Here is a 23,759-nt window from a genome sequence, read left to right as displayed (position 1 = left end):
GCTACTCGAATTTTTGCCGTGACACCTTTTTTCAATTACTTTTAAAACTTCATTTGCAGTTTATATTCTCATATTTATATCAAAAGAAAATTATTAAAAATTTTTTTTTTTTTTTTTAAATATAATGTAGTTCTTAGTTTAATTTTCTTTTTATTCATAATTTATACGGCGTCAGCGACCTTAGATATCAGGATACCAGAAAACTTCAAATTAATCGATCATAATTTATATGAGCGTAGGGTACTTCAACTTTTCATTTTGTAAATACAGTAAATAATACAGTTTGTAACCAGATGAAAACTTTAAAACAAGCTACTGATAAATATTGCTTGTACTGATAAACGATCTATTTTAAAAGATAAGATAAGGGCTATACCATTCGTGTCCACTGATAAATTGAATCTTACAAAGATATAGTAATCAGTAGTATCTATGAGTGGTGATGGAGCTACACATATTAATCTGCTTCAGCACATACGCTATGGGGTATCTGTATGCGTAGACTACAATGGACAATAAGGTTCTTATTTATCTCATTTTTATAGGGTTATTAATAAGCAGACATTATGGGATGTAAAGCCAGGGAAGAGTTCTTAACATCTTCAGTTTTCTTTAGTTGCATGACTTACAGTTTAACAAATGTTGAGCAGTCCTATTTCATATACCTTTTTTCCTTTAATTAAAACTTTAAATTCAACTTTATTTTTCTTTTAAGGAATGAAATAGGTGTTGCCAACATCTCCACTGTCAAGAGCCATCCAATTCTTGATAAGTGTGTTTTTAAGATTAGTGTGTTAAGTATTGTGATTACAGGTTATGAATACGGGACGCCGATACCATCACCAGTGTCTTCAGCTTTTCAACAGCGGCAGACAGCTGAACGTATAACTAAACGTAGGCTGCGACATCGTTTAGTTTCCAGTACGTCAAATGCTTCAAGTGCTGGATCCGATAGTCACGCAGTATCATCCATGGAATCCAGGAATCTGCCAGCTTGGTTCAGTCCTTGGATGAACAAGCGACGAGGACGAGCTTGGCTCCATAGTGATGATGCTCCTCCAAGTGAGCCTCAGAGTGAGCCAGGAGCTGACCCTGAAACTCCTATAGAATGTCCAGAGGATGGTAGCAGTTTGTGGCGCTCATTCTCTCTACCAGTAAAGCAACATCGATCACGTAAACACCATTCTGATAAGATTAAAACCTTACCCAGTCGGATATTGAAAGGAGCTCAGAGGCCGTCCCTTCATGAACTCAACCGGACTTTCAGTGCTAACGAGATCAAAGAGTATTTTATTCGTAATGGGAGCCAGCGACACCAGATAAATGAGCACAAATTAAGAGGTGAAGCTTATGTTTCCTCTCCTAACCACCACATTGCGGCTTCCAAGAGTAAGGGAAGGCACACTGTTGTGCGCAGGTTGTCCAGTTGTAGTAAGAGACTCCATACCCGAAATAAAAATGGTTTGACCTCTTTTGAAGTAGACCCTAGTTATAGAGCTTCATCGTGTAGCCATCGTACAGCGCAAACCCTTCTTACCCAGCAGCCTCAAAAATTATCTTACCAAAATTGTAGTAATCCTTGTTTAATAGAAGTAGATACAACTTACTCTGAAGAAAATTTTGATGAGTGGAACAGTAGTAATGCATTGCTTGGAGACGAAAGCGACACTGATACACTTGTCAATAGTGATAATGTTTCTTTGTGTTCCGGTAGAGAATCGGATGAAAGTGATAGCCTGTCAATATTTTCAGATGATACCATCCACGAGGATAATGTTTCGTTTGCCAATATTTATGGTAAAAATTCTTCATGTAGAAATTCAATATCATCTACTGACACCTTGATTGACTCTGATAAAAGTGATTTTCTTTCATTGATGGATAATAAAGAAGTTTCCGATAAGGAAATTATATATTCTGCCCGCAAAGTTGACAACCGTAGCATTGATGCACATGTATGTGAGTCCTATGATAAAGATTCAAGTGACTGTATTAGCCATAATAGAGAATCCCACTATATTGTCAGTATGCAAAAGGAATTAAGTACAGATGATGATGCTGATTTGCTTTCATTGTTGGATAATGAAGAGCCAGTAGATGACCCTTTAAGTGAAACTGCAGGGTCTGATGTTTTTGATACAATTTTGACTGAAAAACATACAGTCAGTGGTAAACTAATGAACTCTGGCAATGAAGATTTTGTTCAGTGCATTAACCATGTACAGGACACCCCTATGCAGGGCACCTTGCCCTTAAATGACAATAGTGATGTTCTTTCATTGTTAGATAATGAAGAATCTGTAGATGGAGGCTTGGACAGTACTGCAAGTGATGAGGACATTGTTGTAATAAGATCAAATAATGAAAATTTAGGCTTATTTACCTGCAATTACCTGAATGTTGAAAGTAGTATTGCTCTTAACACTAGTAAAAGTACAGATTCCAACCAACATTCTGAAAGTAGAGAGGAATGTGATGAAATTTTAGGAAGTAAGGAACCAAATTCAGATCTTGTGGTGGATCATAAAAAGACTTTAGAATCTTCAGTAGAAGATAAAACACGCTTGCCTCAAGAGTCTCCTAAAGAATCACAATTTAGTAAATCCGTAAAATGTAAGGAGGTAAAAATACAGCATGACCAAATTAAGGATATTACACAGGCAACTTCTCATGCTGAGGATATGTGTAAAAAATATCAGTTTCCAAAGTATACCTTAACAGTAGATGAAAAATGTTCCGTCAAATTTTTGCCCAAGGAAAAACCAAAGGTGCCACCAAGAAGTTCATCCCTTGGTGAGTTTATTTGTCAGCAACAAAACAAACAGGGTAGTAAAGTTCAAAGCACACCATCAGTTTGTAAGAGAAAAAAGATTGGAGTAAGAACAAATTCTTTACAGTATAGAGAAGAATTTGTTAGCCAAGAATCCTTAAATTCTAATGCTGTTTCATTTAAAAAGATTGGTAAAACTATTAATAGTCAGAGGGAATATGAATCACACAGTAATAAAAGGCCTTGTGCTACACTTCCTTCTAAAAACAGTATCACTACAGACTCCCCACCTGTACAGGTTCAGATTTCAAAAGAAAGAGAAGTTTGTAGTCAGTCTCTTATTAATGGAAATAAATGTGACAAGAATGGTAAACCTGAGCTTTCAGTTGATGAGCCCATCAAGTCAGCATGTTTATTTGATGGAAATGATATGGAAGTCAATGGAAAGATAGCTAGTAAAGAAAAACTTTACTCATGTAGTACAAACAGAGAATCATATATTGATATGGATATTCCCTGTCATCAAGAACACAATGAAGTATGCAAGGAATCATTTAAGGGCGTAAATATCAGGACAACATTTTCAAAGGATATTATATCTAGCAACGTATCAGTGGACTCAGCCTCTAAATGTACTTTAAATCATAGTAAACTGTCTCCATCTAAAATGGATGTAGATCAAAACTTGAATAGTTCTAATGATATCCTGATTGATAAAAGTATTCATGATAAAACTAATTCATATGCCCAAGTTGATTTGGAAGATCATAAAAATTATAGTATTTGCAATGGAACTGAAGTAATGTGTACTGTGAGTGAGGATGTTGAAGAAGTGGGGAATTGTAAGTCGTCTTTCAAGAATAAGGAAATTGTTCCTGAGGAAATGCAAGATGTAAATGGCCTAAGTAATGATTTTGCCAATGGTAATCATTCTCATACTACCCAAAATGAATCAAAATTCAGTAATGCTGAGGAGTCTGATTTTGTAGAAATTAGAAAGAACGGCATTTCAAAAGATTTCTCCGTAGCCACCAATGCAGATACTCAATCATTTAAGAAGTTGAGGCAGAAATGGGAAAACACTTGCAGTGAAGGTAAAATCATTCCAAAGAAAATTCCAGATACAAAAGATGTTACTGAGCGTAGATATGTAAAGGATAGTAGTTACCACAATGATGCGATTAGTATATCCAGAGAGTGGAAATGTCAAGGTCTAAATGATGTAATTGAGTCTGTGCATCCCAAAAGCTATATAGAGCAAAATTTATATACAGTGAAAAATAATGTTGAAGGCACGAGAACAAGTGAAAAAGTTTTTCATCATTGCAGGAAAGAAAATAACAAAGAGAAATATTCATTTCAATATCAAGAACCGGAAGAAAAAATTAGTAAACCAGAAGTAAAAGAACAGTCTAACAACCCACAAAGAAAAATTTCGAATGCTGTTCATGGCAGAAATTTGAATAAATTACAATTTGAAATATCTGATAAATCTAGTTTGAATTTTAAAAAATCAGAAGAAATTCTCAAATGTGAAGTAAAACAAGTGGACAGTAGAGTGAATTATATAAAATATTCAGGATCTCCACAAAATGGAGGCATTGATATTACAAATCGTGAAGGTTTAGCCATTACAGAACTTCAAGGAACTATTGAGCCCTATGAAAGTGCTGTTTGCAAATGCATGTCCATTCCTCTTGCAGAAACCAAAAATGGTCAGCTTTTGAACGATGAAACTTTTTCTAATTCAGATGAATGGTCCAGTGATTGTTCCCTCACCAATAACTTTGTAAGAACTAAGTCTGTCAATAAAACAGCTGCTATATTTGCAAATTTTCCCAAGAAAGAACCAACAGCACCCCCTCAAAGAACTCTTTTTATCAGCCGACATTCACCAACACGTTTTAGTTTGATTAAATCGCCATGTAAAAGAGAAGAGCGTGTTTTAGCAAATCAACCTGTAAAAACATTACGGCTATCAAAGATTAGTGGTAAGTTTTTAGGGCATCCGAATATAAGGATAAAAAACAGTTTCTGTATGTACGGCATGTTTGAATACTCAAGACAAGGAGTTTCACAAAATCAATGGAATTTATAGTTTACCAACTTGCATCTCTAGGTTGTTGTAGCTTGTAGTAGTAATGGGATTTCAGACGTTTTTTATTATTTAGTAAAACAAGCATTGAATTCACTAACCCTCTAATCCTTTTTCTTGTTTCTAAAACATGGTATCTTTTCCATTTTAGTAGTTTTGAAAGTCTGTTCTTTATTTTCTTGAAAAGAATATTGTGATATACAGTAATTTGTTTGCAAGGTAGATTTTTCAATGGAACATATTAAAAATATATTTTATATTTGTGATTTTTAATATTACGTGTGGAGATTGTACTCATGTTTATTTTGCTTTGATTTTGTTTCACTAGGCAATCACTACGGCACCCCCAAACCTCCATCTTTACCACCTGATCACTTAACCAGAGGAGCAGCTGGAGGTGGAGTGTTACCAGGTGCTCATCCCAGTTCAGAGGGCAAACGAAGACGTAACCGCTCCAATGTAGAAGCCATGGCTGCTAACACTACCACTGCAGAACCACCCTCTGAACCTCCACGCCACCCTTACCCACAGGGGGACCAGTATAGCCCCTCTGGGATGCACTCAACAATGGTGGCAGAAGATGGAGGCATGCAGCTACATCCCCCAGACTCTCCGGCATCTGGAGAGCTCGGGCCTCTGCCATACAACTGGGAAAAGGCTTATACTGAAAATGGCGAGCCATATTATATTGAGTATGTATACAGTATTATGTTATTCTTATCTGTAGAAATTTATTCTTATAATTGTTTTTTCTTGTATTTTCATGCAATTTATCATATTACAAACATTATCAACTTTAAAGTTTAAGACATTTTTGTATAAGCAGTAAGTTTACTCTCACTGTTTATATAAATATGGGCTAAAATGTATTTTTCTTATCTTAAGACAGATATATACAAAGCCAAATTTTATATCCTTGACAAATTGATTATTTTTATGTTTTCATAAGATGCTGTTATTGAGATATAGTTTCTTTTTTCATCACTTAATTATTATAAAGTTTTAAACCATGCAAGTTTCCATGAGGGCTATGTGAGATAACGCGATATGTTCTAGGAAAGCGCGTACAGCTAAAGAAGAGAAGGGAAACTTATGTCCATAGGTTTATGAAAATGAAAATCTAAACAATTATATGTACAGTATTTTAACAAGTTAGACATTCAGAAAGAAATTGCAATTTTTGATGATGTAGCCTTCATGATTTTAATTCTAATACTTTTGTCTTTATCATATACTGTATGAAGGAAGATATTGTAAGTTTCACTAAGACAATTTTGATTGTTTTCCATCATTAAAATTTATTTGTTCCTACACGGATATAAACCATCCTTTAATAGGAGTATTTTTTAGGCTGTTAAGATTTATAACAAGGTGTCAGGTGGCAGGCAAACCCCACATCCCAGCCACTCACTAGTAACTACCAACACTCGGTTATAAATATACCAACATTTAGTTATAAATATTAACAGCTGAGTTCAGCTATGCTGAAAGTATACTCATATTAAAGGACTCAGGTTTGTATAGTTAGGAAAAAATACAAATTATTTGGATAGAAAAAGGGTATGAAGCAGATAAAGTTTAGGTTCTTATCTTTAGAAGTTTAAATGTTAGAATGTTGCAATTAGATCCACTGGACATTTTGTTATATATGATATTAGAATAAGAAATTATATCTTATGTAAACCCACATTTGTCCTGTTAAAGCTGGTTAGATGGGTGATGATAGAGAATATGTTCAGAGTTTGTCAATATTGCACTGTACTGTATATAAAGGTCAGTAAATAAAAGATTTATTCCCAATATTTTGACTTTTGGTATCATTTGTTCTTTTCATTATTTGTAGCTTTCTCAGTTTCTAATTTATTTTTATTTCATTTTCAGTCATGTAGCTGGTACTTCCTCTTGGTTAGATCCGAGATTAGCCAGAGTTCAGAAGCGAAATGCTGAAGAGTGTACAGAAGACGAGTTACCATATGGTTGGGAACGTATAGATGATCCACAGTATGGTACATATTATATAGACCATGTAAATCGAAAAACACAATACGAAAACCCTGTGACAGTTGCGAAAAAGCAACCAGTTCCCCCTGTTCAAGGTAAATTGAACAATTTATGCTGATTCAAGAAAGATGTTGAGTGCTGCTATATATGTAACAATAATTGTTTCCTTTTAAGTATTTAGTGTACTAATTTGTTTATACGTTCCCATTTACTGTACAATATGTCTTGAGAATATTTTAAAACATCTCTTGTAATCATCATTTGCTCCTATAGGTGGTGGGAGTAGTCCAAGTGAGGGTGGCAACAACACCTTTCCTCGACAGAAGAAGTCAGTTGGTGATATTAGTGGAGCACCGCCCCCAAATCCTCATGAAACCTCTCGGCCCCCTTCCAGTAATGGTCACAAACGCGCAAACAGTGAGTGTGATCTAAAGTCTTCCCACACAGGTACCTAAGCAAGCTCCATCTCTCCTTTCCAGTGTTCAGAAAAGGCAGTGTGGTTAGGATGACTGTATCAGTGTTATGCTTCTAATTTTGCTATACAGTGTGTTGTTTTTATTTTTCCCAATCAAGAGGAAAACTTTGTGAACACCTTGCCTTTGATGAACCTAGCTATCTCCTCTAGACAATGCAGGCATGGCCCCTCTGAGCCATACCCCATTGATGATGATGTTTAGTTTAGTCATAATATCTCCATTGAGTACATTAATGAATTTCTAGTCTTGTAGTGTCAGCTAGCTGATTTTAATAGGGATTCTAACTCTCTAATTTTCTGGCATAAGAGGGGACATGTCTTGCATGCAACTAGTAGTTTTGCCTAATAAAAGTCTCGGTCATAGCAGTCCAGAGACAAGTTAAGCTTCGCTATTTTCTTTTTTTTTTCCTTTTGTTTGTTTCGTTTGTTTTGTTTATTTTGGTTTTTTTGTTTTTGATGCTCATTCATTGCTGATTAGATTATTTGTCCTATCTTGTATTTGTCACAAATAGAATGATTTCATGTCAGCTGATTTGCAAGCAAGTGATGTTTATGACTTGAAGCAATGATTGGTTTTTTTACTGCTAAAACGTTTGACTTGCTTGCTACTTTTTTATAAGTGGATTGTCTCTGGGTTGTTCTAGGGCTCATGCTGTACCTGCCCTGTTTACCGTGCTTGGCATCAGAAGGCAAAGAATCAAAGCTGCAGGTGCAAGAGCAGCAAACGTACATTCGGGTTCACAACCGTATGGACAAGAATTCCCTCCCTCGTCCCCGCTCACTTTCTCCTAATTACAAACATTCTGATGTTTCACCAAAACACTCCAATCTTACCAGTAGGCAAAATTTAACAATATCTTATCCCATGGATCCTATACATATAGCTAGTGGTACACCTCACAAAACAGTAAATCTTTCTCAAGATTCTCAAGTTATTAAGCCAAATAATTTAGCATTATCCCATAGTAATATTTACCTAGATCAGGCCTCAAGTGGAAAACTTGGTAAAACTTTCAAAAATCAAAAACCTAACCTTAGTCAGTCTGTCGGTAATCAAGAAGTGAAAAATCCAACTCTCAATCAGACTATTGTTCCCAACTTTGCTAAGCCACATTTTCCTAGTTATCAAGACACTACAAATCCCTTGTATCCAAGGATGCCACAGGCATCTTCATCTCCCAAAGGTCCTCCACCGTTCTCATTTATTGGTAGACCTTACAGTAGCCCCAGAGCCAGTAGTTCCAAGCCATGTCCTACCAACATTGAACGATCTGGTTCTCCCAACAATATGTTTGGATATTCAGCTTCCCCAATTTTCCCTGGTACTCCTCCTCAGTTCCCTTCACCTCATTCATACCCTCTTTCTAGGTTTTTCTCTTCTACATTACCTAGCAATTCAGATTTATCATATCCCCCTGTTCACCAAAGATCACATTCTAGTTATTATCCTTATGCTGCCCTTACCCCATCTTCCTCCCCTCTCTACCATCCATGCGAGGATCCTATAGTATCAGCAGTCAGCTTGAGACGGAAAGGTATTCTACAGATAGTGTTGGCGGCTTTTTGCTTGTTAACGATGAATGCTCTGCTGGGCTGGCTATGGCATTTTAACCCCTTTCGAGAATGACAACTAAAATGTGTTTTGTATGTCTAAAGCTGGTGTGCTGAAGGATGGGGCCAGATCAGTTTGTTCTCCAAAGGTACCTGATGTGTGGAAATATGTTAAGCTTACTAATGATATTAACACACTAACAGGATGTGCAAACAGAATAACGAAAAATTTGGAGTGGGTCGGTTTGAATATTTTTGTATACTAACATAACAGGTAACCAGTAACATTATATAATCTTAATTCTGAAGATGTAATACATTTTATATCCAATTATGGCCCATCAATTAATATAACTCAAATTAATACTTTTTATTATTCTGTAATGCCACATTCTTGATACTAAACATTGTGTAAATCATCTGTTTAGCAGTCTCTAACTATTGCTCTTTTACAGACCGATCTGGGCAGAGTGTAGTATTTACGCGTAACCCTGCGGAGTTACAAGGCGAATTCATAAGAACCAGTTTAGTCAAATCTTCAAGAGGGCTTGGATTCACAATCGTTGGTGGTGATGACAATGAAGAGGAATTTTTACAAATCAAAAGTGTTGTTCCCAATGGCCCAGCTTGGCAAGATGGAAAACTACGCACAGGTAATTTGTTATGAATTTTTTTTTTTAATTTTATGATCTTTATTACCAGGAGTATTGTAGTAATTATTGAAAAGATTAAGTGCCCTTTGATGACAAAAGAAAAGACTATTGAAAAGAATATACAATACAATAAGATTTGGAAACAGGTGTAGATTAAGTTCTTATTACAGGAAATATTCTGCTAGTTTATTTTTTCAACTAACAAACTTCGATTTCACAGGAGAGGGTTTATCCTTTTTAAACATATTTCTGAAAGAACCTTTCAATCAATTTTATTTAGAAAAATTTAGATAATCCTATTGTATGTACAATAAAGAATATATGTTTATTTTGGGAATTCCATCTTCAAAGAAAAACAGACTCCTCTTCCTAGATAAGAGAGAGGAATTATTTTAACTTTATAGATAGTTTTATCCGCAGCTGCAGGAAGAAAGTACATAGGTTTATTCTTTTAGAAATGAATAATTATAGTAAATTTTATTCATTTTTAAGCAAAAACTTTGTGAGAACTCTTAGGTCCTGAACCCCTAAGCATGGTTTCTACCCAATGAACTCTCGCCAATTTCCCTCGCCTGGTAGATCCAAGAGGGGCAGGGTATAGGGTATAAAGAGAAAAAGAATTTTAAATTAATTTAGAAAGCTCACTTCTTAGATTCTATAAATGTGACCAAGAGATACGTACCAAAATAAATTTTAATACTCAAAATCTGCTTTTGTGTGTACTGTACTGTCTGTAAACTAGTTGGAGATCTTACATTTTCTCTATGCTGCAGGTGATGTGCTTGTGTATGTTGGAGATACCTGTGTCTTAGGCTATACACATGCAGATGTTGTCAATATGTTCCAAAACATAGATCCTGGCAGAACTGTGTATTTAGAGGTGTGCCGTGGATATCCGTTGCCTTTTGATCCAAATGACCCAAATACTGAAATTGTTACCACAGTAGCTGTTACTTCTGCAGGTCAGTGAAGAAAGGTTTTGAACTTTGATTGACATTGTTCATTATTGTACAGTATTTCTCTTTTTTACTTTTTGTTGCTATGTTATTGTTCTCTGCCATAGCTAAAGTACTGTACTGTACTGGATATTATGAAATGTAAAAATTTTGATTTTTTTATTCTAAATTGTCTTGAAAAGAATTTGAATTTATTGTTTTATTTTAGAGAATATGTTTGTATTTATTGGTACATATTTAAAAAGGCTGATTTTAATTCCTTATATTTTGCATGGTGTTTAAATGCAGAATGATACTATATTTTTTTTTCAACTTATTACAGATTCAAGGTCTACGAAATCAGTGTTTGGTGAAGGTTATGAAAGGTCGAGAAATAATTCCTCTGAAAGCATGAACACTGCAAAGTCTATGCCAGATTTAAGTAATCCAGAGAGAGTTCAGCAGGTGCCAAGACCTGGAAGTGCCGACCTTCTTAACTCAGAAAATTTTGATCATACCCCTGACATTTTAGACTTTTACCCATCATCTTTAAGTAAACCTGAGTATTTGACTATACCGATTGTTAAGGGAACTGGTGGGTTTGGTTTTACTATAGCAGATAGTGCGTATGGACAAAAGGTGAAAAAAATATTAGATCGTGGTAGATGCAAAAACTTAATAGAAGGTGACATTCTAGTAGACATAAACAATATTAATGTGAAGGGAATGAGTCATACAGAAGTGGTTCAGGTTTTAAAAGACTGTGCCCATGGTCAAGAAGCAATTATTATGGTGCAACGAGGAGGAGTGAGTTCTCCTTCAAAGTCCAGAGGGATGCGAAAAGAACAGTCTAGTCCAAAAAAAGCTGGAGTTGCTAGTGGTTTATTTAGAAGTAAAACGCCAACTGCAGATATGTACAGTTCCCAACCTAAGGAAGTTATCCCCAATAGACCGAAGACGCCTCTTGTAGATACACGTAACAGACCAAAAACCCCAAATGTTATGACTAGTGTTGATACTGGTGCACCAGGAGAAGCTAATAGACAAGGTGAAAGTGTGACAGATTATCGGCCACCTTACACTCCCACTTCTAGTAGTGCACCATTTCCAGGAGCCTTTTCATACACTGGAGGAGGCCAGGTGGACGCTCAGTATGATGCAGCAAAAGTCAACAGCATATCAGGACAGATGAGCCAAGTTAGTTTAGAACAAAATAATTATGAAAATTACTTAAGTGAGCGTGGTGGAGCACCAGATCAAGGAGGGTTTCGGGGCGATGGGCCCCCTATGCAGAACAGCAATAGCTATCATTCTAATGACATGTATCCTCAAGACCCGTATTATCAACAACAGCACAGTGATCAGGCTTATGAATATGAAATGAAGAGAAACCATGCTAAAACTCCTACAAGGGAATATGGTAATCATAGTTTTTCACAGGACCCTTATTACAGTAATAACAACAGTAATAATAACCATATAAACAATAATCATAGTGGGCATGGTGAACAAAACTCAGGATACGGTTATATGCAATACCCTAAAGATGGGTATGACCTTCCTCGTCAAGATTCAGGGTATAGTTCACAGGCACAGATCCCTCCAGCAAGGAACCCATATCCTATGTATTATGGTCAAAATAATTCAGCCGGGTATGGTAATCAAGCAGATAGTCTAGGGAGAAGAAAAGAATCTACTAGCTTCGAATATGAACATCCAGCACCTGTCAGTATGCCAAGGTAATGTAGAAAATTGGATTTTATTGTCTTTATGATGTTTCCTACAGAATTAGTTTTCAAATATTTTTAGTGAATGTTAAATCCTTTTGAATGGAACTACCACTAACTTCAGTTATGCTTTCTCATTATACTGTACTGTATTTTATGTGGTAAATTTTCCTAGTTACAGCTTATAAATAGAGCCACATTTTCTTTTGAGAAAAGATTGCTATTGTTTGAGGTTAATATAGTGAAAGTGATTGAGTTTATGTTGTGTATGTGTTATGTATTGTCGGATGTAAGCGGTAAAATGCATAGAGTTTAATTATTAAGTCAACCAGCTTATAGATGCATTGTTCTGTTTATAGTTGTAAGTTATTGTAATTTTTGAATTATAGACTCCTTTATTATTTGCCAAGGTATTTGTTCTTAAATGAGAGGTAAAAATTATATCCAGTTAGGAAGTTCACTAGAAATTTAGCATTCAAGGCTCATGTATCCTCACTGCAAAGACACTTTATTGTTCTCTGGATTATTCTGTGCTTAACAGTACGTTAGATAATTATCTCAAAATCTCTTCTCATGTAGAACTTTTACAAAATTGAAATTGTAGGTACTGTAGTTATGTTTTGTGATGTCTAAACATTTAAATTCTGCTTGACGATTATTTGCTATCACCATTTTCAAAAAATAGAATATCTTAGTAGTTTATCACGTGTTCTGTGCTCAACACACTGGACAGCAGTAAATGTTCTAGGTAGTAATCCTCAAGTTTCAACTGCATTGTCTTTTGTATTTTGGTTTTCAATCATTTCCATATGTCTTTTCCTGTAAGGTTCTTTATTTTAGCATTGTCTTTCTCCAATATTTAGTTCTCATTTAAGAACAAGTCTTTTTGGGCCTGCCATATGAGACTTAAATTGTGTGCTTTAGTTCTCTCTCTAGACTATTTTATGATGCTAATAGCAGTAATATGGAAGTAGTCCTTCTTTATAACATTTTATTTAAGAAGATTACTGTGGATGCCCCACTTACATTTTGAATGACTTTGGTTCCCATCCATTGGATGTTTCTTAAGTGAATAATAGTTGTAAGATACTCAAGACTTGACATTTACTGTGGTATTCAAGTTTATTATCTTGGATATGCACAGAAAGGATCAATGAATTATAATGACTGCAATACCAGGTAGTCATGTCCTCATATATAGAATTAGGCTCTGGGTTACCTTTCATAGATCAGTCAAAATCAAGCCAGCTATTCCCTAACCATATGTGAAAATTTTGAGATCCCTTTGTATAGATTAACCAGCATTGTCCTGGAGTACAATAAATCCTTTAATAGACATTCACCTTGGGTCTGTCTGAATGGGTTATCCATTTGACCTAGGTTAATTAAGCATTACCTTTGTGGTAAGGTGGAAGGGTATATTGTTTTATAAAGAAGAATTGGGCATCTCCAGTATACATAAGAGCTTGACCTTCAAGAATATTGGTATATCCCAAAAGTCTGATGATGTTACATAATTCAAGATGATATAACTGGAGAATCAAGTAAGCCAAGGGGTTTAATTTTTTCTTTTAAAGCTTGTTATGAATCTAGAATAATGATGGTGATAATAGTGATAGTAATGTTAGGCTAACTATTGAAAGATAAAGCATAGTACTGTATTAAGAAAGAAATAGCCAATTAGCACCATATATGCAAACATAACCCAAACCCCTTCAGTGCAAACAGTATTTCAAACTTGAGCATTTCCACAAAAGATGCACTTTTAAGAAATTATGAGCATTGCTATTCCACACATTGGAGTTACGAAAATCCCTTATGCACTCATTATCAGGCCTAGCCAAGGTTATTTGGGCTTATCTGCCCTCTGACCTTATCCTCACCTGCTTGGAGCTATTAGTTTGGTTACATAAAAAGATTACTGTATTGCACTCAAGCAAGCCCATAGATGAGTTTCTATTTTCTATTTCAAATCCTTTACTTACAAGACTTATTTTTACTGTGGGTTATTTTTTTTGCATGTAATTGCTTCTAAACAATAATTGTAACTTTTTGAAGAATAAATACTATGACCATATTCTCCTTAATAACTAGGAAAGAGCCACAAGAAAGAATGACTAGAAAATTCTTTCATCTCCTTTGCCAACTAGAAAAACCATTTTTTTACATCAACACAACAAAAACATAGTAACTATGCAACAGTTTAACAGACCATAGGATATCTCACTTGCATTTTTGTGAATTTATATATAGTTGGTTAATTGGTTAGTTATGAATATTATGTTTAAATCAAGTAGTTATTTTAACCTAATTCTCTTTTGCTTTGGTTTTTTATCAATATTTATAAATGAAAGATCATTTATTATATCGATGGGAACTCCAATTTTAGTTTTTGTTAATTATAAAGCAAGATTGTACTGTATATTCAGAATCCAATTCTGTATTAGTCAATGTGAAGGTTCTTCTGGCAATTTGGGAAATATATTACAAGGACATATTCCATTTTACATCATTTGTTTTTCATATTCTGTGATTGAAACTAAAAGGGTGAATTGTAATCCCAACATATTTAAGTTACAGACTCATCTGTACTCTTGTGTGCAAGATCTATGTTTGGTTAATATTTTACTGTGATGATTTTATATTACCAAGCTTTTATTTTCCTTTACATTATGTAATGCTATAGATTTGCAGTAGATTCATGTGACATTTCATGCATTGATAGACACCATAATTGAAGTACAAATAACCATTATTACCTGTGTAGAAGGGTAAACTGTACCATTTTTTAAAAGGTCGTCATCTTTCAGATTTCCTGATGGGCGTTACAGTGTAAATCCAAGGGTACCTCCACCTGGTCCCAATGGCAGTTTAGGTTTTATGGAATTCTCAGTAACCCTCAAGAGACAAGAGACTGGTTTTGGTTTCAGAATAGTTGGGGGCACTGAAGAAGGATCTCAGGTAATGTACTCAATACTGGGTTATAAACAAATTTTAATTAGTAATTTAAATTTCATATGATTGCAGAATTAAAGCAGTTTCTGGTTTTATCTTCATTTCTGTGTGCTGTGCCTTCAAATATTGTATTATACAATAGAAATAATATAGGTTCGTGATATGTAGCTTATGCTTATCAATAATTAATGTAAGTATGCCACAAAAGTGTGTAATATATGTCGAATTATTACATTGTACACATGGATGAGAAATAATTTTATGATTTTTAAGGGATAGACTCTAACAGGAAAAAAGAGAACTTACTTTATTCTAATACATTTATTGTTTACATAAACAAAAGCTGGAAAAGGTGAATTTGAAAGGCAGTATTTGGGGTGTACAGTATCCAATATTATTTGTAAAATAAGAGACGCCATGTTCTAATGAATGACAAATCTTAATCAAGTCAAATTTTATTTTTCTATGAGTATTTGGCATTCAAGTTGGTTAAAATGTATTCAAAAGAAGTTATAAACGGTATTTTGCATATTCAACAATTCAGTCTAGTGTTTGGCATATGTCCCTTCTCTAAATCATACTGTACTCCTTTTGTTTCTTATTTGATGTTGCCTACCTCCCAAGATTGGGGGAAGTGCTATGGTAGATAGATAGATGGATGAACAAAGGATAGGATCTTGTTCAAGTTATTTTGAAGGTTGCTTATGTGTGACAAGGTAAGGGACAGGCCATTGCGATTATCGCACAATGGCTTAGAAACTGACCATATCAGTGCCAAAGCTAGGACCAAACTAGCCAGACAATAGTTGCTGTTGACTTGGTATGTAGACCTACAGGGCCCCAAAACCCCCATCCATATCTTACAAGGATGGTAAAGTTGTGGACACTTATGAAAACTTGTTGTGAGATGGATTTTAGATACTCACCCACAGATTGGGAGTCAGAAGTTTCCAATATTGTGCCTTTATGATGTGTCAATAGTGGTTGGCCTTGGAGCTTCTCTCCTTTAAGTTCTTCATTGTGAGTGTTTTTGTTATTTGCTAACTTAACACCTTCTGTATTAATAAAAGAACTTGGTCTTGATTTCATTGAATTGAAATTTTATTTCCTTGGAATGATTTGCCACTTTTATTTCTAACTTGATAAAGGTAATATAGTATTTGTGTATTTCATGTAATTTGTTTCTTTAATCTTATTGTATAATTTACTCAATTAACCAGGGGTTTAATTTTGGTTCATTAGTTTTATTTCTGATCTTTGAGTGTCTTCCATTACATTTTATTTTCCTGTTTTTCCAGTAATGTAGACTGACTACAATTTTGAACTCACAGGTATCAATAGGCCACATTGTTCCCGGGGGAGCAGCCGATCAAGATGGAAGTGTGACTTCCGGAGATCAAATCGTTGGAGTAGATGGGGAAATGGTGTTCGGATCCAGCCATCATCGTGTTGTTCAGTTGATGTCGGCTGCAGCAACCCAAGGTCGCGTCACATTGACGCTTAGAAGAGTGATGTCAACTTCCACTGGTATGTAACATCAATGTCAAATACTTTAGTACCCGTTTTCTTAGAAAATGTAACTGGTATGTTGCTATTTTTTCTCTGTAACCCCATTAGAGTAATTAAAAAATGTCTTCGTGTAATGAAATCTCTGTTCTCTTTTACACTTAAAGATTAAGAGAATCTCACAGCTTATGTCAAAGCTTGTATATTACACTTCTTCAGTACTACCTTGTAAAGTTACCATCATCTTTATGTTGCTCTTCTGTGGCTTTGCAGTTTGTGCATTTTCACTATCATACTGTCATTTTTCATCATTCTTTCTATTGGCCAAGACAGTTTTCATTTCGTTTGAAATTTTTGTTGTGTTAAAAGTAACTTTTTCCATAGTGTGTGTGTGGGAGGCAACTCTACATCCACCCAATTTTGGTTATTATTAATGTGTAGAAGTCTCATTTCCTCTTCTGTTTCTTTTTTTTTTCATGTACTTTTATCATTTCTTCTTTCTGTTGAAGACAGGATATTTTTATCACGTTAAATTCCAATGCAAGGCTTATATTGTATTTTCTTTTCCATCTCTGCATTGTTTGCATATTTTTTTTTATTTCTTTAACATAGCAATTTTAGTGAAAAAATTTAATTTAGTAAATTTTCAATTTCTGAAATATGTACAGTATTTTCTATTTTCATAGTGGTATCAGCTTATATTGTTGTGTGTAGTCTTGGTGGTGGTTGTTTACTTTGTCTATCATAGCCCAGCGCACTTTCTGAGTGGGCTTGTAGATCATCCAGGACCTATCTACTTTGCCAGTCTGTTTGAGTAGCTGTTCTGCCCAGCCAATGTGTGAGACTTAATACAGTTTGTTTGTAGACCAGCTTATTCACCCAATTTTTGAGCCTTTTACTTCATATTTATTTCTGCTTCCTTTCTTTTATCTGTCTATAAAACCTTTTGAATATTTTGTTGGGCAATTGTGTGGTTTTTCCTCAATTGCACTTGGTTGTTTTCTGCTGCTGGCTAAACTTCCTGCACTGACTTGAGCTCTGTAGGTGCTGCCCTCTAGGGTGACATGAAATATCGAGTCTTGTTGTTCAAGTAGGGTGTGAGTAAAGGCCAACTTCTATTATCATTATCTGGTCTTCTGTCGGCACTTTGCAGCTACTTTGGCCATTTATTCCTGTTCCACTTCTACCCTTGTAATTCATTTTATACTCTCCAGTGTTTATCATGGTGGTTTATCCTCCATTGCCTTGAAGTGTTCTCGCAACTTCAGCTATATCAAGTCATGTGATTATTTATCATAAAGACATAACTCTTATGGTTGCTTTTCCCTTTGACTTGGCCTTCCCGTACTCCCTATCTTCATTGCTCTTATACTACATTTCTCTTCCTGGGATTTTGAATCTTCAAGGTTTAAGCCAGTCAGTACAGCCCTTGTCTCACAGCACTTGGCATTTCCACATGTCAGATCCATGGGTGTTAGTGCAATTGCTTGACCCTTATCGTCCAGGTCAGTAGCTTGTGCTTTATGTTCACCCATAAATGAGATCAAGGGTCTACAAGGTAGTTCTTTCTTATGCCATAGCATGTGTTAATTTGGGTCCTCATTGTAATATACTGTATCTTCATTATATTGGCCAGTCCATTCTAAAGTCCTCTGTAAAACTATCAAGCTGGGATCAAGGCATGGTATTGTAAATCTTGAGAGCACTCCTTGTGAGCCCCTTCTGCATAACTCTAATGGATTTGGTGCAAAACACTGTTTCTATCAGCTCCTGCTTCCTTGAGTCTAGTAAGTTTTGTTCCTTATTCAGAAGTGTGTCACATTTCAAGCATCTGAAGGCTTAAGACTCGAAGAATTCTGCTTTCCTTTAACCCCATCAGACTATTTCTAGGGCTAAAGAGTATTATTGCCCTTTCCTGTCTTCACTCCCTAGCAATTTTCTAAGCACTAGAAGTGAAGTTGCATGCACAGTGAGACCTCTCAATCTTGGTGGTTATGAGTACTTTAGGTGAAACTGGGATTCCATTGCACAAAAGTATGTCAATCAATGATTTATGGGTTTGTACTGAAATATATGTATTGTCTTATAAGAAAAATGGTATGAGTAAAAATAGTCACAATTGCTATTCATATCTTGTAAACTATGTGACTTTTAAGTTGTAGATTCCTGTCATGTTTTCATCGTAATTGCTAATATTTAGCAATCTTATTTTACCCCCATCCTCTAGCAGCTCCAAAAGCAGGGTACCCATTAGTTAGTAAGTAAACATATATTCAGCTAAAGAGAATCTGAGAGGCATAAAAGAAGGATAAAAGTACAGTAATGTAATAAGTATTTCAAGTAGAGCATGAGGTTAAAAGGATTAAATTTTAAAGTAGAATTTAAACAGCCTAGTAAGGCTTCAGATAAAGAGATGGTTTAATTGTACTTCTAGATTAGAAATTTACAGGTAAGGATATGTTAAACATTTGAAAAATTTTCATAGCTGTAGGTTTTTCATTATGGTATTTTGATTAGCAAAGAGCTTGAACCATTAGTTGATTTTACTTGTGCTAACAAAAAACTCTACTTTTGTCTTTAGAAAAAAAAATACTCATAGCAGTAATTATAATTCATACTTTACAAAATTTTTCTTATCGTAATCTTTAAAATGGTTACTCATTACTGGTTGGTAGTGAATTATTCTGAATAAAACAACTAATAAGGATATCGTGTTTTGCACCAGTTCAGTGTCTTGAGATCAAGAAGTAATCATAACGGTGAAAATAAATTACTGTATACTTCACAAACTTTTTTCTTATGATTTTTACACGTGTTATTCCTAACTGGGGTGAATTATTCTAATTCAAACAACTAATAAGGAAGTAATGTTTTGCACCAAATTCAGTACAGTACTTGTTGAACATCCCATCTGAAAATTCTATGTATTTTTTTTTTTTTTCATGTTTAGTCGTCTTCTTTGTAAAGTAACCATTCATATAGGTAAAGACCTAGACCGTTTGCTTATAGCTGTCTACTACGGGCTAGGCTATAGGTACAGTTTATACCATGACAAAAACTATTTATATAAAGAAACGTAATGGAACGTAATGTACTCAGGCCTATAAATTTTCCCATAGGATAAGTTCCTAAGATTGCCAGCATGGTTTAGTTTTGTGCATCATTTTTCATAAAGTAGTAAAGTATAACACTTTTACACAGCTCACCCAAAAAGATACTGTATGTTTTTAAATGAAAATTAAATATGCAGAGTTCAAGAAATTATTATGGAAATACAGTAATCTCTCAGCTATTGTGGGCATTATGTTTCAGGCCCACATCATTAGCTGGAAAAATGCTCAGTATGTATAGAAATCAATATATATTTTTCATATTTGTGGTTTTTCCTATTCTTTATCTCTAAATTTTAGCTTTTATAAACCCTCCCAACACACTTATAAACCTTTTATAAACTCTTAAACCCTTTTTAAGCTAAAGCTTACTTTTACTGTAGACACATCCTTACATATACAGTTAGTAAATTAAAAAATTAAAATTCATCCTTTTCGCTGCCTTGTTAAAAGTGATATTTGCTGTCATTCTTATATTCTTATGGTCCTTCTTGATATCACAAACGTTAATTCGTTAATGCTGTAATGGCAGCTTCTTTCATCTTTAAGCATATTATGGAGTTTCATCCTATTCTGTAAGCATCTTCCTCAAACACTTGGGTGCCAAAAACCTTAGAAGGTGCAGAATGTGGGTCTTGAAAACAACTCGCAATCTTAGCGGAAAAATAGAAAACTCCATACGCAATGTTGCATTTATGTGAGTATAGACAAACTGGACAGCATAAGATACTTTAGTGATCCTGTGGTCCAACATGTGCTCCAATTGGTCGTTTCCTTTACCGGCCAATATTGTACCTTGTACGTAATTATCTGGGAAAGTAGGCTACTCTCTTCACACTTCCCAAGTTATGTTTTACATACGGATGCGCAATTCTGTGTATCTCACGTGGCACACTAAGTATTTTATTCTTTGTGATAAAGTAAGCAAATTGTATACATGGTGTTCTTGCTAGAGAACCAAATTTCTGTATAATGTTTATCATTTTAATTTACTTTATTAATTTTTAGGTCCAAAAGTGACTATTTTTGACAAAAAAGAAAAAATAATTAAAATCTGAAACAAATGTTATCTGGCCCTAGAAACCTGTGATATAGACTTAGGCATACAGTATTCTTTATAAATCTGCGATGTGCCGAAGGATGACTGTGCTGGTTTTGATACTGTAACCAAACTCATAAAATTGCTATATTACTCTCCTGTTTGCTTATTAAAAGTGTGCTCGTTTTAAATCTGGTTAGTAACCTTTAATGCTGGTGCCTATGGTACAGGTTTTCTCTAATTTACCGAGGTCGAGGGTATATAGTCCAATATCCCTTTGTTTGACGATGCTAAGAGGAAGCTATGAGGATTTGGGTTTGCTAATGGTGGTGACTGGAATATTTTCCCTCTTATTTCCTGCACCAATTTTTTTCCCCTTATTTACTGTAACCCTTCATATACCACGTTCTCTGTATTGCCTCCTTGCCACCTCATAAGCTCATGGCCTGTGGGGGACTGGTACTACAGTATTAGTTTGGGTTACGATTCCTGCCTGAAGAGTAACTTGCTCAACTAGTGATCCGTGTTCCAGTCTGGGATTTAGCTGGCTGCATGATCTGCTATGACATTAGAGTGACTTGAGCTTTGGAGGAAATTCTGTCTTATTATCAACTCCATGGGGGAGTAGTGTAAACAACTGATAATGCTACTATACTAGTTGCCATGGCCCATCCACAGTAGAAGAGATAATACCCTGTTTGTACATCTAGTACAGGCATTTAACAGGGTACTGTGATAAACAGTTGGATATATATTTTGAAACCAGAAATTATCGTAAAGATTCTTATAGTAATATCACTATACAAAATATAAAATGGAGAGTTGCAGTTATGAAAAGTTTTGGCTAAATGAATTTTACAGCAAGGGTCACCCCCAGGCCTTTGCTGTATGTCACATTTAATGGAGGAAGCTAAAAAGTAAGAGTGCAGAAAAAGGCCTATTAGGGGTAACATATGCAGGTAACTTGGAGTTAAAATCTTAAGGTGGATGAGAAGGAACCATAGGATAAAGTAGAGTCAGGAAAGAGGCTATGTAGGTGGTTTTGTCAGCTTCATTTTCTTCAAATGTAAAGAAAACCAAACAGTGTTTTCACTAAACTTCCTGATTTATTCCCTTGGATGGTCACCCACTTCCTGACTAATTTTAGTTTTTGTATTCCTCAAAATTCACTCTTATATTGGTGTTTCACCATTTGGATGATGAGTGTTCTCCAGTGATAGCCTATGCTTACATATTGTGATCACTATTTCTTGTATCTCGTACCTCACTTTGAAACACTTTATATAAAAGCCATTTTTCTATTTCTGAAGGAAGAGCTTAGTCTCAGCATAATCTTATGTTTTCAGTATTAACACTGAGCTATAATTTAGGCCTTAAAGTTACTTTAGCTCGTCAGCCTTTGATAAATGTGAATCGGGTATATGAAGGCTAACTTGAGGTAATATCTATGACGTAAGTAATCTGTTGGTTATCAACAATCTCGTCTTCTATAAGTGACAATAACAGCTTGAAATGTCAACAAACCCCAATCATTATTCATTCAAGTAAAACATTATTATAGTTATTTTCCCTGACCTTTATACAGTATTTAAAAAAAAAAGAAAAAAAAATTAAAGAACGCTTTGACAAATATTGAGGCAGTACACAGCTACAAGGGTTTTACAGGAGGTAATCCAAGTAGGCCATAGATCTTTATAGATGTTAGAGGTAGACAGTAGTTACCATTTGAGTGGCCTCCAGGCAGATGAAATTAGCAACTAGAAGGTTCTGAACTCAATCGGTATCCTTTTAAGTAATTAGTATTCAGTCTGAATTCTATGTAAATATTGAAGGGGTGTAGTATGTTTGGTATAATACAATAAAACCTTTATTTTAGGCATTCTCTACCACCAGTTGATTATTATACATCTTTATTTTATAGATAGTCGAGAAATTAGACATTTTTTTAAAAAGCGAGACTAGGAATTGTATGCAGCAGTTCAGCACTTTCTTAGCTGTCTTTAATTAGTCTGTTAAATGTGGAATTTCTAGTAGTCTTTTAACTAAACAGCACTACAGTTGCAACAAGTGTAAGAAAGGGATCTTTTATAGCTTATAAATTGTTTGTTTATTCTTTTTCAGAGCTTCATAACAGATCACTTGAAATGCAGTATCCATATGATATTGAAGTCACGAGAAGAGAAAATGAAGGTTTCGGTTTTGTTATCATATCGTCTGTAACAAAATCTGGTTCCACTATAGGTAAGTAATTTTATATTTAGTTACTGCCTTGTAACCTCAGTATTGTTATTTGAAGAGTAGATTAACAAAATATCCCAAATTTACTGTAATGCATAATTCTCAAAATATTCATGCTTGTAAAGTGACTATTTTGTGTGTTTCAAGAATATAAGTCTAATTATTTATTTTAATATATATAAGAGCCATTTTGCTTATCTTTAGTACTTTCAGGAAAGTTGTGCAGCATACTTATAATGAATAACTACAATTACTAGCCACCTCCATTTAGAATTTTAAATTTTACAAAACAATCTTAAATAAAATAATTTCTTCTTTAAGTTGATAAATCACAGTAATAGTATTAACAATTTCTCACTTGTAATTTTACATGAACATTGTATCATACTTCGATAGTCGATGCAAGTTAATAAAAGTTCCGTGTGAAGTTTTTTAAATAAAATATGGAAGATATTAAATACTGTTAATTTTGTAGGTCGGATTATTGAGGGAAGTCCAGCAGAGAGATGTGGGCGACTTCATGTTGGAGATCGTATCTTGAGTGTGAATGGTGTCGATATTAAAACACTTCATCATGGCCATATAGTCAATCTTATCAAAGAATCAGGTTATTCAGTCACATTAACCATTGGGCCTCCAAGAGGTAAGTTAGTAAATGGCCCCTTATTGTACCTTGGGTTCTCTGAATAGCAACCTTATCCCTT

The 23,759-nt window shown here is 34.8% G+C and overlaps 1 protein-coding gene across 7 annotated transcripts in view; it reads left to right on the top strand.

The window, feature by feature from the left end:
• The first annotated feature begins 832 nt into the window (after positions 1-832).
• Positions 833-23,759, top strand: part of LOC137639968 (membrane-associated guanylate kinase, WW and PDZ domain-containing protein 1-like) — a 36,725-nt gene continuing 13,798 nt past the window's right edge. For 2 of the 7 annotated variants that reach the window (XM_068372297.1, XM_068372295.1), the window contains exons 1-12: positions 1,735-4,761; positions 5,194-5,557; positions 6,747-6,961; positions 7,140-7,313; positions 7,986-8,876; positions 9,348-9,545; positions 10,319-10,507; positions 10,824-12,219; positions 15,018-15,168; positions 16,494-16,689; positions 22,939-23,058; positions 23,531-23,698. In XM_068372297.1, the coding sequence (XP_068228398.1) occupies positions 1,878-4,761; positions 5,194-5,557; positions 6,747-6,961; positions 7,140-7,313; positions 7,986-8,876; positions 9,348-9,545; positions 10,319-10,507; positions 10,824-12,219; positions 15,018-15,168; positions 16,494-16,689; positions 22,939-23,058; positions 23,531-23,698 (6,946 nt within the window). In that variant the 5' untranslated portion in view covers positions 1,735-1,877. Of the gene's footprint in view, positions 1,390-1,734; positions 4,762-5,193; positions 5,558-6,746; positions 6,962-7,139; positions 7,314-7,985; positions 8,877-9,347; positions 9,546-10,318; positions 10,508-10,823; positions 12,220-15,017; positions 15,169-16,493; positions 16,690-22,938; positions 23,059-23,530; positions 23,699-23,759 lie in introns of those variants that run through there. The other 5 variants (XM_068372301.1, XM_068372300.1, XM_068372296.1 and 2 more) reach the window with 5 other exon arrangements.

The sequence above is a fragment of the Palaemon carinicauda genome, chromosome 4 (genome assembly GCF_036898095.1).
Source record: "Palaemon carinicauda isolate YSFRI2023 chromosome 4, ASM3689809v2, whole genome shotgun sequence".
NCBI classification, from domain to species: Eukaryota; Metazoa; Arthropoda; class Malacostraca; order Decapoda; family Palaemonidae; genus Palaemon; species Palaemon carinicauda.
This window is presented reverse-complemented; position numbering and strand designations above follow the sequence as displayed.